The 17,660-nt window shown below is 47.7% G+C and overlaps 1 protein-coding gene across 2 annotated transcripts in view; it reads left to right on the top strand.

The window, feature by feature from the left end:
* Positions 1–246: 246 nt before the first annotated feature.
* The window catches only part of EEF1D (eukaryotic translation elongation factor 1 delta), a 36,724-nt gene continuing 19,310 nt past the window's right edge, over positions 247–17,660 (top strand). For both annotated transcript variants that reach the window (XM_081323067.1, XM_081323068.1), the window contains exons 1-2: positions 247–350; positions 14,412–14,535. In XM_081323067.1, coding sequence (XP_081179193.1) covers positions 14,416–14,535 — 120 coding nt within the window. In that variant the 5' untranslated portion in view covers positions 247–350; positions 14,412–14,415. The remainder of the gene's footprint in view (positions 351–14,411; positions 14,536–17,660) is intronic.

Here is a 17,660-nt window from a genome sequence, read left to right on the forward strand (position 1 = left end):
CATTCCATTAGTGTAATCGAAGGGGGGGGCAAGAAAGAAAGGAGAAGGAAGAAAAAGGGAAGGGAAAGAAAACGCTTCACCTCTCACGCCACTCATGAAATCTTATTGATAGGCCAGAATGTCTCGCCGTCGCCGATTCTCCCCTTTCGCCTCGGTTGCCCCTCTTGGTGTCGCCGGCTCTCTTTCTGCCACCCCCCCTCCCCGGTTCTGCATGAAGTGAGCTCGCCCGGAGAGGCGCCGCTCCCACAACCCCCTGCGCGGCGCGTGCCAGCCTTCTTTCCGCCGGAGCGTGAGGCGAGGGAGGGTCGCGCTCAGTCCGGCTGCCTCGTTGTCCTCCGGGGCATCCCTGCGTGAGTAGAACCCCTTCCTTCCCCGGGCGCCCGTCGGGTCGGCTAGTCGGCCGGCCGGTCCCACGTCGGGATTCCTCTCCGGTGGTCCAGCAAAATTCGAGGTCAGGCTTGACCCGGCGGGTCTCGGCCTTCCCCAACCGGGCGCCCGCGGGCGCCACAGCTCCATCCCTTTTGGGGGGCCCGGATTCTTAGCGCGTATGGGGGGAAAACAGGGACGGCGCGGGGATCTCGAGGACCAGCCCCCCTCTATAAAAGGGGAGTGGGTGGGGAGCGGGCCGGTCTTTATTCCCTGCCTTTCGCCGGCCTACCTTGCGGGGTTGTGGTTAAGCATCAGGGCTGGAGATCCGCCTTCGGCTGGTGGCCCTTTCAGCTGTGCAAAGGGGCCTTTGGGTGTGGGGCAAGCAAATCCCCATCGGGGCTTGTGCATTGAGCGTTTATATCAGGGGTCTTCAAACTTGGCCCTTTTATGACTTGTGGACTTCAACTCCCAGAATTCCTCAGCCAGGCATGCTGGCTGAGGAATTCTGGGAGTTGAAGTCCACAAGTCATAAAAGGGCTAAGTTTGAAGACCCCTGGTTTATATCTCAACCGTGGCAACGTTAGGGTGGGTGGGCTTCGGGGAATTGAATTCTGGGAGTTGAAGTCCACCCATCCTCTAAAGTTCAATGAAGTCCCCCCCCCCCCGCCCCAACCCCCCCAAATCAGCTAGGAGGATTAAAAGCCTGGAGACCAAAACATATGAAGAACGGTTGCAGGAATTGGGTCTGTCTAGTTCAGGGGTGCCTGGCTGAGGAATTGTGGGAGTTGAAGTCCACAAGTCATCAAAGGGCCACGTTTGAAGATCCCTGGTCTAGTTTAATGAAGAGAAGGATTGGGTCGGGGAGATATGATCGTATTTCCAATATTTGAGAGGCTACCACAAAGAAGAGGGGGGGGGGTCAATCTGTTCTCCAAGGCACCTGAAGGCAGGAGAAGAAACAATGGATGGAAACTAACCAAAGAGAGAGGCAACCTGGAATTAAGGAGAAACTTCCTAACAATAAGGGCAATTGACCAGTGGAACAGCTTGCCACCAGCAGTTGTGGCTGCTTCCAACACTGGAGATTTTTAAGCAACAACCGGAGAGATAGCCATTTGTCTGAAATGGTATAGGTACTCCTGCTTGAGCAGGGGCTGGACTAGAGGACCTCCAAGGTCCCTTCCAACTCTATTATTCCGCAAGGGTCTCCAGCCTGAGCAGGGGGCTGGACTAGAGGACCTCCAAGGTCCCTTCCAACTCTATTATTCCGCAAGGGTCTCCAGCCTGAGCAGGGGGCTGGACTAGAGGACCTCCAAGGTCCCTTCCAACTCTATTATTCCGCAAGGGTCTCCAGCCTGAGCAGGGGGCTGGACTAGAGGACCTCCAGGGTCCCTTCCAACTCTATTATTCCGCAAGGGTCTCCAGCCTGAGCAGGGGGCTGGACTAGAGGACCTCCAAGGTCCCTTCCAACTCTATTATTCCGCAAGGGTCTCCAGCCTGATCAGGGGGCTGGACTAGAGGACCTCCAAGGCCCCTTCCAACTCTATTATTCCGCAAGGGTCTCCAGCCTGAGCAGGGGGCTGGACTAGAGGACCTCCAAGGTCCCTTCCAACTCTATTATTCCGCAAGGGTCTCCAGCCTGAGTAGGGGGCTGGACTAGAGGACCTCCAAGGTCCCTTCCAGCTGCGTATTGATTGATTGATGTCTGTGGAGATTCTTAGTCATCCAGGTCATGATTGTCCCCAAGGTGCTTTTTTCAAGAGGCAACTGGACTTACTTTGTTTTTCTTTGAAGACATTTCGCTTCTAATCCAAGAAGCTTCTTCAGCTCTGACCGGATGGTGGGGAATAGAAGGATTTATACTCCTTGCAAACTTCTTTTCTTTTTTTTCCTCTTCATTCTCTTTGTCTTCTTTTTCTTTCTTCTTTCTCTGTCTCTCTCTATCCTTCTTTTCGTCCCATCTTCCTCTTCCATCCTTCTCCCTAAGGCGCTTTTTTGAAGAGGCAACTGGACTTTGTTTTTCTTTGAAGACGTTTCACTTCTCGTCCTAGAAGCTTCTTCAGCTCTGACTGGAGGGTGGAAGGATTTAGAGTCCTTGCAATCTGGTCGTTAGCACTCTCCCTGAGAGCTCTTGAGGCCACTTGGAGGTCAGTCAAAGAGTGCCATCTACATGGAGGTCATCTAGTCCAACCCCCTGCTAAGGCAGGAAACCCTATATACCATTTCAGACAAATGGCTGTCCAGTCTCTTCTTAAAAACTTCCAGTGTTGGAGTGGTGAAGGCTCCAACACTGGACGTTTTTCAGAAGAGACTGGACAGCCATTTGTCTGAAATGGTATAGGGTTTCCTGCCTGAGCAGGGGGTTGGACTAGAGGACCTCCAAGGTCCCTTCCAACTTATTATTATTATTATTAAGATTGAACAGCTCTCTCAACAAGGGGTTGGGGGGGGAGAGATACAACACCACCTTTCTCCGGTTTACGACAGAGTCCTTTGAGCAATTCCAAGATGGTTCCAAACCCATTGGCCCTGTTCAGGACACAGATAAACCCCCAGGTGGCCTCAAGAGTTCTCGGGGAGAGCGCTAAGGACCAGACGACTGCAAGGAATATAAATCCTTCCATTCTCTGCCATTCGGTCAGAACTGAAGAAGCTTCTTGGAAGAGAAGTGAAACGTCTTCAAGGAAAAACGAAAAAAATGCAGTTGCCTTTTGAAAAAAAGCACCTGTGGGGCACCCATCTTAAAGTTGCTAAGATTGAGAAACAGTCCACTCAGGTTAAAGTCGATTAGCACTGGACTAGGTTTTGGGACATTAACTAATACAGCTAGTCCTTCAGCATTCATTTAGTGACTGAAGTTACCCCTGCACTGAAAAAAAAACTGATTTATATGACCTATATCCTACTTACGGCCCTTGTAGCATCTCCGTGGTCACAATCGAGACACTTGTTCCTATTTATGACCTTTGTCCCGAGTGCCGAGGTCAGGTTATCCCCTTTTTTGGCAACCTTCGGACAAGCAAAGTCAGTGGAGAAGCCAGATTATTTATATATGCCCTGTTAACCGCCCTGAGTCCTTCGGGAGAAGGGCGGTATACAAATTTAATAAACAGTAAACAGATTCACTTAACAACTGTGTAACTAATTTGACAATTGCGGCGTCCCAAAGGTCCTTTTTCATGAGGCAACTAGACTTTTTTTAAAAAAAAAATTTGCCTCGCAAAAAAGCACCTTTGGGACAACCATGACCTGGATGACGGAGAATCTCCATAGACAATTTAACAATGGCAGTGATTCACTTAGCAGCTGAAAGGTCGTAAAACGGGACAAAACTCACGTAGCTGTTTGCTTAGCAGTGGAAATTGTGGGTCCAGTTGTGGTTGTAAATTGAGAACTACATGAATGGAATAGGAATAGAATAGAAAATATGGAGTGGAATAGAATAGAGTAGAGAATTAGAATAGAATAGAATAGAATAGAATAGAATAGAATAGAATAGAATAGAATAGAATAGAATAGAGCTGGAAGGGACCTTGGAGGTCTTCTAGTCCAGCCCCCTGCTCAAGCAGGAGAACCTAAACCATCGCAGACAGGTGAATGAAATCCCTCTTGCTTTGTCCATTCTTTGACTTTATCAGCAGTCGCAAATCATTGCCAACTTTTTGTCCTACTTTGCGTGTTTGGCTTTTGGGAAACTTAAAGTAAGGGGTGGAAGGCGGCCAGGCTGGGTCTTAGCCCAAAGGCAGCTGAGAATTAAATGATAAGGCAGTTAATTTACAAGGGAGCAGGTCTGCCCTTCAAGGCCTTAAACAAGTTTTACTTGTGGAATCTTATTTTCTCAACCCAGATTTTTTTTTTAAAAAAAGGTGAGATTGCCTCAAGAAAGGCGTTGCATTCCTTCCGTCTTGGTCAAACCTAAGCCCCACTAATGGACATTTTTTTTAGGCGCTCGGCGAAGAGTTGCCTTGCGCCGACAATGGACAGCAAATCAATGTAATAAATAACAGCAAATCAATGTAATAAATAAGCTACATTTTCCTAGTAGGCGACTGTTTATCGCATACATAACTCTGGTCCCCCAAGTGACTTGCTTGTGGTAAACGTTACGGATTTCCTCACACGCAGCTGAGCGGCCATTTGAAGTTGTAACTGCACTGGGGGGGGAAAAGCGACTTATGGCCACCATTCCTTTCACTTACGACTCTTGCAGGATTCCTAGAGTTGCAAAAAAATGTGGATACGGCATGTGTCTGTAAAGCAAGCTGGTTTACTTAACCACTGCGTGCTTTGCTTAACCATCTTGGCCCAAATGGTGTTGAAAACCAGGCAGGAGTCTCCTAGCAACCCCCTGGCCTAATAGCCAGAGAAATTATGGACTACCTGGATTTATTTTGTGATGGTTCTGCACCAGTTTTTTGTAATTCGCTGGCTTTGTCCAATGTGACCTTTCCCAGTTGTTAAAGGAACTCTAGTTACAGATGTCATGGCTTCTGTACGTTTCGTCTTTAGAACTTGAGCAGCTGTAACATCTGCACCGGTTATTTTTTTTTTATTTTTATTTTAAAAAACAGTGTTGAATAACCCCGAAGAGCCATGATTCTGCCTGCTGTGTCATTGCCCTTCTCTTTGATGCAGTTCCTGTTCAATTTTTAATGTGCCGTGCTGGGATATGGTACTTTAATTGTTATGCGGATTGTCAGCAATTTTTTTCATGTGCATCACTAGATATAAGCTGCTATTTTTTTTTCTCTCTCTCTGTCTCTGCATTTTTTTTCTGTTCTAGACCTTTTCAGCACATGAATAAACATCTGTGATCAACCAAATTCAGGCATGCTTTTATTGATCGAACAGCAAAAAACCTCTGCCATTCGCGTATATGAGCTTAAATTAAAACATTACCCTATTGTGAGTCTAGTTACGAATAGTGTATTTTTTCCCCCACACGCGCAACAGGACAGGGAGTATGCCAGTCAATTCATGTGCTGCAATGTGCCTTGCTTCCTTGCAGGTCAGTTCCAGGGACTCTGGGGATGGGGGGCACTTGATAGTTTTACAAGTCCCCCCCCCCAGCAGCGTTTTGTGGCCTTGTTTCAAACAGGACCCCGCCTTGGTTGTTTGCAGTTTAGCACTGAAATGATTAATAGGGTTTTATAACGTTTTTATGTGTCGCCAGGACCTCATGTAGAATAACACATTCTTACCTAGAGGAAAGATACCTTTATAGTGTAATCTATATTTTTAGTTATAATTTAACTTGCATTAAATATACTGAAATCTAAATAAGAGTTGAGGTTGTTTTCATCTATATATCTATCTTCTATCTGTCTATATCCATCATCTATATCCATTATCTTTCTCTTTATCTATATCCATCATTATCTGTCTATATCCATCATCTATCTATATCCATTATCTCTGTCTTATCTGTCTATATCCACAATCTGTCTGTCTATATCCATCATCTTTCTCTGTCTGTCTATATCCATCATGTCTGTCTGTCTGTCTGTCTATCTATCTATCTATCTATCTATCTATCTATCTATCTATCTATCTATCTCCATCATCTATCTATATCCATTATCTCTGTCTTATCTGTCTATATCCACAATCTGTCTGTCTATATCCATCATCTGTCTCTGTCTGTCTGTCTATATCCATCATGTCTGTCTGTCTGTCTGTCTATCTATCTATCTATCTATCTATCTATCTATCTATCTATCTATCTATCTATCTATCAGTCACCACAATGTAAAAAAGATGTTGAGACTCTGGAAAGAGTGCAGAGAAGAGCAACAAAGATGATCGGGGGACTGGAGGCTAAAAGATATAGGGAACAGTTGCTGGAATTGGGTATGTCTAGTTTAATGAAGAGAAGGGCGAGGGGGGACATGATAGCAGTCTTCCAGTATCTCAGGGGCTGCCCCAAAGAAGAGGGAGTCAAGCTATTCTCCAGAGCGCCTGAAGGCAGGACAAGAAGCAACGGATGGAAACTAACCAAGGAGAGAAGCAACCTCGAACTAAGGAGGAATTTCCTGACAGTGAGAACAATTAATCAGTGGAACTGCTTGCCTCCAGAAGTTGTGATTGCTTCATCACTGGAGGCTTTTAAGAAGAGACTGGACTGCCATTTTTCCGAAATGGTATAGGTTTCCTGCCTGAGCAAGGAGGTTGGACTAGATGACCTCCAAGGTCCCTTCCAACTTCATTATTATCTATCCATCTATATGTTGAAGATGGTGTGCATATTCATATTTGGAAAACAAATGGATGTTAATTTTAATAAATTTAGTTCAGTGGGTTTTGTAGGAGTATTACATCCTCTTTTGGGAGAGGGTTTAGGAAGGAGGAACTGGATATAACAGTTTTAAAATAAGATTAATTTATTCAGAATCTCTAAATAACGTTCCATCGTACGTCTTGCTGGTGGTTTGGGAACTATTTTCATAACCTGGCTTATTTTAAGTTTAAAATGATAACACGTAGCTCTCAAGGATTGGGGGTATGTGTGTGTGTATGGGGGGGGGTGTTATTTGTAAGACACATTGGAAATTTGTTGACTTTGGACTTAAAGGAAAACAGGATTTATGAATTCAGCAGAAGTCCTTGTCCCACTGGCGGAATGTTGTTCCCAGGCAGAATTCTGGGAGTTGAAGTCCACCTATTTTCCAGCAGCCAAGATTTAAGAAACCCTGTTGTAACCAATAGTGTAACCTCAGAGTAGTGGTTTTTTGCCGTACTGTTTCCAGCGATTTGTTGGTTTTGCTCTCTGGTGTTTCTCATCTTTAGAAACAATATTTTTACTTTCTCTCTCTCTCTTCTCCTTTTAATGCCTACCTAGGAAGCAGAAAGTAAGTATGCCAACATGAAACATTTCTCGACTTACTTAGAAGCCATTTACCCCACCCCCTTTGCAAACACCTTGCGCCTTGTTTTAAAAAGTCCTGTTGTGGTGTCATCTCCTTTTTCATTTGTTTTTCCTTTTGATGTAACAAGAGTGGGTCGGTCCAGGAAGTTGTAGTTTTGGAACAATGCTGTTTATAATCCTTCAATTCTTTGACGTTGGCAAAAATGCCCATAGTTTTGTATGCCACAGTTTTGACGCGATACCCAATACAAACGTTTTTGTGTAGTGTGCAAGCCCCCCCCCCCACACACACACGTTGTTTAAAAAACCCCATCACTTTTTTTTCCTCTGGGTTTTCCTTTTCATTTCAAACTCCCCGTAATGCCGAGCTTCATTTAACGAGGGCAGAATTTGATTCTTAGGATAGAAAGATGTGGCTGCGTTTTGTGCATTTTGACACACCAAAAAAAGCACCTGGATGTTAAGATAAAACTCCTCCCATTGTCTCCTTGCAGAAATTAGACCTCCCTCTGGCAAATGTGCTTCAACTTAACAAAACACTTCAGGCCCTTAAGTCTCCCTGCTTCAAAATTTCGATAACACCCTAATTCTCCGGCTGGTATCTTATTCTTTGATCTGCTTTGGATCTAAGACCAATGGTATCCAACATTGCCCGAGATAATGTTATGTTGAGGAGCACGCTTAAAATGTTTCTTGCCTGGCTTTGCACGTGTGAAAAAAACCACATTAATGCAACACTGGATTATAAACGAGTAGGAAAAAGGAAGGCCCAGTAGAAAAATATATACTAGTATTGGGATAGTCAATGTAATTTACCCTAGGCTAGAGCTCCTATTACAAGCCCTGGTTTCGTCTCCCCTGAGGCGGCATTGTGATGTCAGCGACATTTGCCTGTCACAATTCCTTGGAATTTTTACAAAATGCTTTCTTCCGGGACTTAGCGCACAGCTTTTTTTAACACCTTACTACGGACTTGTGATGGACGGGCTCAAGGTTAGACAAGTAGCTTTTTCAAATTTGTAGTCGAGGGCTCCATTTCAAGTCTCCCAACAGTAAGTAGGGGAAAATGTTATTAACGTAACATACCTGAGATGAAAAGTTGTACATTATAAACAGCGGCAACAACAACAGTTGGAGGAATAGCCTGATTTTTGTGCCAGGTTAACACTCAGGTTAATTCATCCTCAGGTGGGCCATGTATTTGTCCACAGTGATGCACCAAAATTGTCTTAACATCAATCGTATATAAAACTGGCAAATGTTCAGAAATTCTGACTTAGTAGCATGTATATATCTGGTTTAGGGACGCGGTGGCTCAGTGGGTTAGGACGCTGAGCTTGTCGATCAGAAGGTTGGCAGTTTGGCGGGTCGAATCCCGAGTGCCGCCTAGCAGAGTGAGCGCCTGTTACTCATCCCAGCTTCTGCCAACCTAGCAGTTCGAAAGCACGTAAAAATGCAAGTAGAAAAATAGGGACCACTCCGGTGGGAAGGTCACAGCGTTCCGTGCGCCTTTGGCGTCTAGTCATGCCAGCCACATGACCACGGAGATGTCCTCGGACAAGCGCTGGCTCTTCGGCCTTGAAACGGAGATGAGCACTGGCCCCTAGAGTTGGAAACGACTAGCACACATGTGCGGGGGAAACTTTACCTTTACTTTATATATCTGGTTTATCAAACTTCAGCAAATTAATTTCAGCAACCAGATTCTTAAAACGTTTAATCAAAAAGCCAAGTTTTCTCTCCTGGGAGATATTTTTAATTGGAATTAAAAGTTTATGAAAATATTTTGGACCATAAATTGTGGAGGAGCCTCTTGCCCTTCATCCGGAGGGATGGGACTGGATTCTTTCAGTACAGGCAATCCTCGTTTAGCGACTGCCTTGTACGGCGACCATTTGCAGTTACGATGATGACAAAAAAGGTAACTTTGCAACCCATCCTTGCATTTATAAATAAATAAATAAATCCCTCAAAACACACATTAAGCCTCTTAAGGACTTATGGGACACTTCATGCTGTTTTCTAACCAAACATCTTCCAGGATTTTTTATTATTATTATTATTTTTCTAATCTAGCCTGCAGCCCACATATTTGTGGGTGGTCTCCCATCCAAATAGTAATCAGGCTTCCGAGCTTCTCCAGAAGTGTTTCTCTGTCTCTTGTAGATGTTTAGGACTTGAGCCCCTTTTGTGACCGATGGGGGCCAGATTGTGGGTAGGTTAAAAGTCCGAACATCTGGTAGACACAGCTGGCCTGCTTCTGCAGCTGCTTGCTCGAGTAATAAGCACAAAAATGGGAGCTTAAGAAATACAGAGTGTAAATAAAAGAATGTTGGCGCAGTCGACGATGATGATGGGCCGAGCTTTCTAAATAATTTGCTTAAAGCGCTTTTTTTTTAAAAGAAAAAAATGGCGCAATCATTCACACGATTAGGGCTTTGCGTACAGATGGTCCTCGACTTACAATCATTTGTTTAGCGGCCATTCGAACTTACTGTGGCACTGAAAAATGTGACTTAAATCCATCCTAGCATTAATGACCATATCAGCATAACACAGCTTACATCAGGGGTCTTCAAACGTGGCCCTTTGATGACTCGTGGACTTCAACTCCCAGAATTCCTCAGCCAGGCACTGGCTGAGGAATTCTGGGAGTTGAAGTCCACGAGTCATCAAAGGGCCACGTTTTGAAGACCCCTGGGTTACACGATCAAAATTCGGCTGTTCGGCAACCAGCATGCATTTGCGATGGTTGCGTCACCTTTGGTTTGTGGGGTTGCCATTTGCAATCTTCTCCGCCAGCGTCTTGACAAGCCAAGTCGACGAAAGCTGGATTCGCTTAACGACCGCATGATTTACTTAGCAGCTGCAGTGATTCCCTTCACCGTCATAGCAGCAAAACAGGTCGTAAAATTCATTGTGGCTCATTTAACCACCGTGTGGCTTAGCAATGGAAATTCGGGCCCCCAAGTGTCGTAGGTCGAGGTGTGCAAGTAGCCCTCGACTTAACAACAGTTCATTTAATGACTGTTCAAAGCTACAACGGCACTGAAAAAAGTGGCTTGGGATTGTTTTCCCACGCTTACGACTGTGGTCACGTGATCAAGGTTCAAACAGTTGGCAACTGACTTGCATTTATGACAGTTGCAGCATCCCGGGGATCATGCGATCCCCTTTTGCGACCTTCCGACAAACAAAGACAGATTCACTTGGCAGCCATGTTATTAACTTAACTGCAGTGACTCACTTAACGACTGCAAGCAAGAAAGGTCGTAAAATGGGGCCAGACTCACTTGGCAACAGAAATGTTGGGGCTTAATTGTGGTTGTAAGTCGAGGACTACCTGCCAATGACGGAGCTCAGCCTTTGTACCTTTTCTCTTGCCAAACCTCTGGTGCCGCCATTCTAGAGTCCCCAGCTGGCAGGGCTAAACGGCGCCCAGGTTGGAGAACGCTTGTCGCACTGCCCGCCTACTTGTGTGTTATTTCAGCAACTGTCCTCTTGTCCTTGTCTCTTCATGCTGCCCCTTCTTCGGAAGATGAGAACCAGGAAGCTGTTGTATCCCACCGAAAAGGTCTGGTTGGAGAAGCACAAGTACGACGAGGCCGAGAGGCTTCACTATGAGCGAGAAGCAGCTTTAGCCGCCTCGGCTGCCGGGCCTTGCCAGGAGCTGGTTGCCGTTAACGGCTTCGGCCACGAGGAGCGCGCCGAGGAAGAGTTGAAGGCAGAGCTGCGGAGGGCAGGGAGCGGCAAGAAGCATAAGAAAAGGAAGTGTTCTCCCAAAGCCACGTCTTGGGAGCCCCAAATAGATCCCGTCTTGGGGGGGCTGCTGGCTGACCGCGTCTGGTTTGACAAGCCTCGCTTTGACCAAGCTGAATCGGCCTACCACGTCAAGCTCGCCGACTCTTTGCCCACTTTGCCTTCGGCGGGGCTTCCGGATGCAGAGCCAGCTGCTGCGGTGCCTCGGCCCGAAGACGCCGTCCAGGTGGACGCCAAGCTCGGCAGAGACCTGGCCATCTCGCGCTGCAGCCACGGTGGCCTCATGGCGTGCCACCACGTCGTCCAGGACGTGTGGGTCAACAAATTCCACTTTGACGACGCCGAGAAGGTCTTCATTGAACGGTCACAACTTGTGACGCTCCCCTACTTGCTACACCCGCCCTCGGTCCTGAAGCTGGCCAGCGCCGGGCCGGTCACGCCAGACGAGGGCTACGTGACGGCCCTGGCTACCCCTTCCACCCCGGCCCACGTTGCCGATGCTGAGCATCACGCCACCGGCGCTCCCGTCACCCCGGCAGAGGAAGCGAACCAGACAGTGAACGGCAAACCTCCCGGCTCCGGTTTGCGAGCTCTGCTGTCCGAAGTTTGGCTGGAGAAACCGATGTACGACGACGCCGAGCGGTGCTTCTACGCCAACATGTTTGATGGCCACCCCCCCGGAAAGGTGAGGCTGCAGGAGCGTGGCCACGCGGATCTCTCCAGAAAGGGCCGGAAAGAGAAGAAGAGCCGGAACAACCTAAGAAAGCAGCCACCGGGCAAGCGGGGGAACACCGCCTCTGAGGCTCCAATTGTCCAGGAAATTTCAGCTGCACCACCACCACCACAATGTCACGCCTGGCACTTTATGCACCCAGACACGGAATCTTTGTGGTTCAGCAAACCCAGATATGACAAGGCCGAAGCCGCCTTCTATGCCTCCCTTGCCCAAGAAGAGGCCGGCAGAATGTCTGAAGCCACGCAAGCCGCAGCCACCCAGCCTTCGAGCGCACCAGAGCCCGAATCTAAGTAGGAAAAGCATGTGGTTGGGGGCTTTTGGGTTGGTGGGGTGTGTGTGGATGTTCTCAGTCCCAACGGCGTAGCTATAAAGAATCAGCCTCAGCATGCAGAGGGATGCGTGGATGCGCGCTGTCGCAACCAGGGCTAAGATGCTTCAGTTTGGCAAGGGGCATTATAGAAAAAAAAAAAGAAAAAAGGAAATTAATCCTATTGTTTTAGGAGAACCTAGAACTAAGTGAGAAATTTCCTGACAGTGAGGGCAATTAACCAGTGGAACGACCTGCGTCCAGAAGTTGTGAATGCTCCAACACGGGAAGTTTTTAAGAAGAGACTGGACAATCGCTTGTCTGACATGGTATAGTTTTTCCTGCCCGAGCAAGGGGTTGGACTAGAAGACCCCCCCCAGGGTCCCTTCCAACTCTTTGGTTCTGTATTCCGGGAAGGGATCCCGTCGTTCCAAAGTTGGAGGACAGGGTTTGAAAAGAGGCGGTCTCTCGCCTGCTGTGTTTCTGTCGACTTGACAGTTTTGTGCCCGGGGCATTCTTGTTAGTTAATGTGGGATGAAAGAGAGTTTTGTTGGGTGATTCTAAAAGCCCCCCAAACACCCCCATCCCCACCCCTTAATGCTTGTCTGCGTTGTAGTGTGTTGGTTGCCTGCTCAGCCTGGTCTCATTTGAGGAAGGCTGTCCGGTTTGTGCGTCGCCCGAGTCTCGCCCTCTACAAAAACCGGGCCCTTGTTGCCGCAGCCAACTCGCCACAACTTGTCGCTGCGGGACAATTCAACGATTCAGTTTAATCATTTAAAGTAAATAATAAAACATTTTGATTTTTGTCCTTCCCATTTCATTCTGTCCCCTCCTTCGTCGTCCATCCTTGAAGGATTCCATTCCGCTGTTTCTGCGAAAATTGGTCTTAACTCCCGGCCGTCGGCGAGTTGTCCCACGGTGAGCTGGTCGTGGGGATTTGTCGCACAGCGAGTTGGCTGTGAGGAGTTGGCTGCGGCGAGTTGTGGGAGACCCCATTCGGTGTGGTGTGTGTATTTGTAGAATTGAATCCCAACTGCTGCTTCACCAGAGGGAGACCAGGATCTGGAGATGTTTTGAAGGATAAAACGGCCTGGAATACTTGGTGGAGTTTTACACAGGGATGAGTGGAATAAGCCAGATTTTAGACGCCTCTGAAATGTACTTTTGACGGTGTTCGTGGTGTTCTTTGCTGCATGCCATCTCTAATTTAGTAAGCATCTCCCGTGCCATCTGATGCTCTTCTGATAGGTTTTGAATCTTTCGCCCTGTGATTTTATTTGGCCTTGTTGTTCGTGGCAGTCCATTTCTCCTAGTTCTGAGTTCTCACCCTTGTAGAGAGCATTTATCTCTCTCACTGCTGAATCCCAACTCCACATCCAGGGTTTTCCGTATGGATTGGGGAAAAAAAATATTGCTTCTCTTCAAGGTTAGGAGATTTGAGATATTCCTATTTACCTTTGAAGTATCAGGCAAGCCGATAAAGGGGTTTCCACCGACACAGTTTGGGAACTGGCCTGTTGCAAACGGTGGTGTGCTTATGTTCAGTCCCTCGAGTGCTCCATCAGTGGAGGCCTGTTCAGAGTGTACTGAGAAGGTTGGGATTCCTCTAAGCCCATCGTGCTGTGCCGTTTAAGGATCGGGGGGGGGGGCTGCTTGTAGCGATGGCGCCTATATATCTTCTGAGAAAAAATAGCCAGATTTGGAACTGGTAGTTGAGTCCTGATCAGTTTTTACGTGTCAAATGGTTGGCGTGATTGCTTGTTCGATTGCATTTTGGTCGGCTTTTTTTTGGCCTGGGGGATTCTGGGAGTTGAAGTCGAGAAGTCTAAAAGGTGCCAAGGTTCGGATGCCTCTGACCTAGAGCAAGGGTAAGGCAACCTTGGCTCTTTTAGGACTCGTGGACTTCAACTCCCAGAATTCCTGAGCCAGCCACGCTGAGGGGAAAGGGAGAGGCTTCCAAGCTGAGCCATGCTGGCTCAGGAATTCTGGGAGTTGAAGTCCACCAGTCATGAAGGGGCCATAGTTCCCCCATGCTGGCTGAGGAATTCTGGGAGTTGAAGTCCATGAGTCATGAAGGGCCCATAGTTTCCCTCATGTTAGCTCAGGAATTCTGGGAGTTGAAGTCCACGAGTCATGAAGGGGCCGTAGTTTCCCTCATGCTGGTTGAGGAATTCTGGGAGTTGAAGTCCACGAGTCCTAAAAGAGCCAAGGTTCCCCACCCCTGATCTAGAGCGATGGGTTGGCGAGTTCTTCTTATGGGAGAGAACCCCGAGGGATGGAGAGAGGGGCCGTTGGAACGGCTCAAGGGTCATTCGGTGACCTGATCCTAAAGCCCAGCATTTTCCAATATTTATTTAGCCTCCTCCTCTCTGCAGGAAAATGGCAACCCACTTCCTCATGCACGAGAAGATCTGGTTCGACAAATTCAAGTACGACGATGCCGAGAAACGGTACTACGAACAGATGAACGGTCCAGCCCGCAGCCCTTCCTGCCAGAAGGTAAGAGGCTAGTAGTATCTCCTGGGTCCAAGCCACAGGTGCTCTCTCGTTGTGGGTGGTCCCACACAAACGGTGCTTCTACCTGTGGTTGTGAGTTCACCACTTCACCCTGATCCATCCAAACTAGTTTTTTGTTTTTTTTAAAATTCAGCCTTGATGTTTCCACAAGGATTGGAAAACCACTTCTGTCTGGCTCCCCTTACACACACACACACACACACACACACACACACACACCAGTTGTGTACAAATTGTGTGCTGTCTCCGCTCGGTCATCGGCCCCATAAGTTGATTCATAGGCAGTATTTCTCTGGATTCCCTTTTTAGCTCCGTTCCGTTTGCCATCTTTTGCCCGTCACGTTTTGGGAATCTGGCACGCTTGTGAGCTTGCCAATAATTTTTGGTCTTTGGCAAGGAAGATGGGGAGGGTACCGGCAAGGAGAGTCAACGAATTGGTTGAGAGTTGTCATCCTTTGTGGCGTTTCCCCGGTACCCTTCAGAGTAATAGGCCGGTAGGTAGTCCTTGTCTTATAACCACATTGGAGCCCACAATTTCCTTGTGCTAAGCGAGACAGTTCCTTAAGTGACTTTGGCCCCATTTTTACGACCTTTCTTGCCACACTTGAAGTGGATCCCTGCAAGTTGTTAAGTTCTGCTACACGGTTTGTTAAACGGACCTGGCTCCTCCACCCCCATGACCTCGGGACGATGCAACCGTCATAAATACGAGCCAGTTGACGAGCGACCGAATCTTCATCACGTGACCCCGGGGATGCTGCAACGGTCGTTAAGGGTGACAAACGGTCCTAGGTCACTTTTTTTTTCCACCCCAGCACCGTTGTTACTTGGGTCGCTAAATGTATAGCTGTACATTGAGGACCACCTGTAACATAGAATAGAATAGAGCTGGAAGGGACCTTGGAGGTCTTCTAGTCTAGCCCCCCGCTCAAACAGGAGAACCTATGCCATCTCAGACAGGTGATTGTCTAGCCTCTTCTTAAAAACCTCCAGTGATGAAGCACCCAGAACCTCTTGGTGGCAAGCTGTTCCGCTGGTTAATTGTCCTCACTGTCAGGAGGTTTCTCCTCAATTCCAGGCTGCTTCTCTCCTTGATCAGTTTCCCTCCGTTGTTTCTTGTCCTGCCCTCTGGTGCTTTGGAGAATAGCTCGACCCCCTCCTCTTCCTTGGGGCAGCCCCTCAAATGTCACATGCAACATTCAGTCGGAACCACTAAATACGGTTGACTGCTCCGCAAAGCTTCAAAACACATTCCGAAAGGGAAGGAATTGGATAATTCTGAGCTACAGCTTAGTTGTGAGGGATTGCTTCCTTTTTTGTAACTGGTTTGCACCCATTAGGCTACGACGGGAGAACCTGATAAAGCTAGCCCTCAACTTACGACGATTCTTTCAGTGACCGCCCAAAGTCCTATAAGGAACGGTTGCTGGAATTGGGTATGTGTAGTTTAACAAAGAGAAGGGAGAGGGGTGACATGATAGCAGTCTTCCAGTATCTCGGGGGCTGCCCCAAAGAAGAGGGAGTCAAGCTATTCTCCAAAGCACCTGAAAGCAGGACAAGAAGCAACGGATGGAAACTAGTCAAGGAGAGAAGCAACCTAGAACTAAGGAGAAACTTCCTGACAGTTAGAACAATTAACCAGTGGAACCACCTGCCTCCAGAAGCTGTGAATGCTCCAACACTGGAAGTTTTTAAGAAGAGACTGGACAGCTATTTGTCTGGAACGGTATAGGGTTTCCTGCCTGAGCGGGGGGTTGGACTAGATGACCTACAAGGTCCCTTCCAACACCATCATCACCATCAGCATTATTATTACTACGTTTGGGAGCTTAGCACCTGGGATGTGTTTGTGACATGGCACTGCGTCCCCCCGTCATGTGATCACCTTTGTTTTGCAATCTTCTGACATGCAAAATCAATGGGGGTGGGGAAGCCACAATTCACTTAACAATTGCAGGGGATTTGCTTAACAACTGTGGCAAAAAAGGTCGTAAAATGGGGGCACAGTTCACTTCACAAGTCTCTTCCTTAGCGGAAATTTCGGGCTCCGTGGTGGTTATAAGCCCACTTGTGGTCCTGTGAGATCCTGGCTTACAACTATCTGACTACAGTTATGAGGCAAGAGTACGGGTAGTCCTCGCCTTAATGACCACAACGGAGCCCGGCTTCCCCCTTGAGTTTGCCGATCAGAAGTTCGCAAATATGAGTCGGTTGCCAAGAGTCTAAATTTTGATCACGGGGACGCTGCCCAGGTCGTTGGTGGGGAAAAACCCGGTCCTAAGTCACTACCGTTTAAAGCTTCAACGCCTTTTTGTAACTTTGGACGGTCGCTAAGTGAACCCTGCACTGTAGCTAGCAGGAAACTTGTTAACCCCTAAAATAGTTTTAACACCAACTCCTCCGTTCTCCTCCTTTCCGTTCTGCTTTACCACTGGGGCTACTGCCTAACCGTCTTCTGGGGCAAGCCAGGGTTCTGGTTTGAAATTAAACGAAGCTGGCTTGTTAAAACAAGCCCCCACAAGGCCTCACTGTGGGGTCCCTGCAGAAGGAACAAGTTTAGGGCAGGTTTTCTTCTTTCTTTTTTCATCCTGTCTTTTATATCCAGTTGCCTGGTGTTCTGTCCCAGCCTACGTGAGTCCTGGTTATGCTCAGAAGGAGAAGCCCCTCTTCCAAGAAACAGGCAGGAACCACAAGGAAAAAAAAACAACCCCTTTTATTATTCACAGACCTGAGTCAATGTCCAAGGCCAACAAACCCAGTCCACAGAAACTCCATCCTCAACATGAACGGTTGCCTTCGGCAACCAGCATCTCCCACACCTTCCCTTTTCTAATTCAGCCACGCCGTGGCTTCCTAATGCCTTCTCCTTTGCCTTTGGAGCCGCCCCTTTGCATCCCTCTGTCCTACTCGCTTCTCTTGCCGACGCTTTCGTGCATCCTGGATATCTCCCAGCTGTGCTTCATCACTGTCCAACTCAGGCTCCCAGCACAGCCGTGTCTCAGCCTGAGCGCAAGTAGAGGGGCCGGGCTCCTCGTCCGACTGTAAGTCTTGGAGCTCCTCAGAGCCTTCCTCTGACGTCACTCCAGGACCCTCCTCCTCCTCTGATT

The sequence above is a fragment of the Vipera berus genome (assembly GCF_964194415.1).
Source record: "Vipera berus genome assembly, chromosome: 3".
Taxonomy (NCBI): domain Eukaryota; kingdom Metazoa; phylum Chordata; class Lepidosauria; order Squamata; family Viperidae; genus Vipera; species Vipera berus.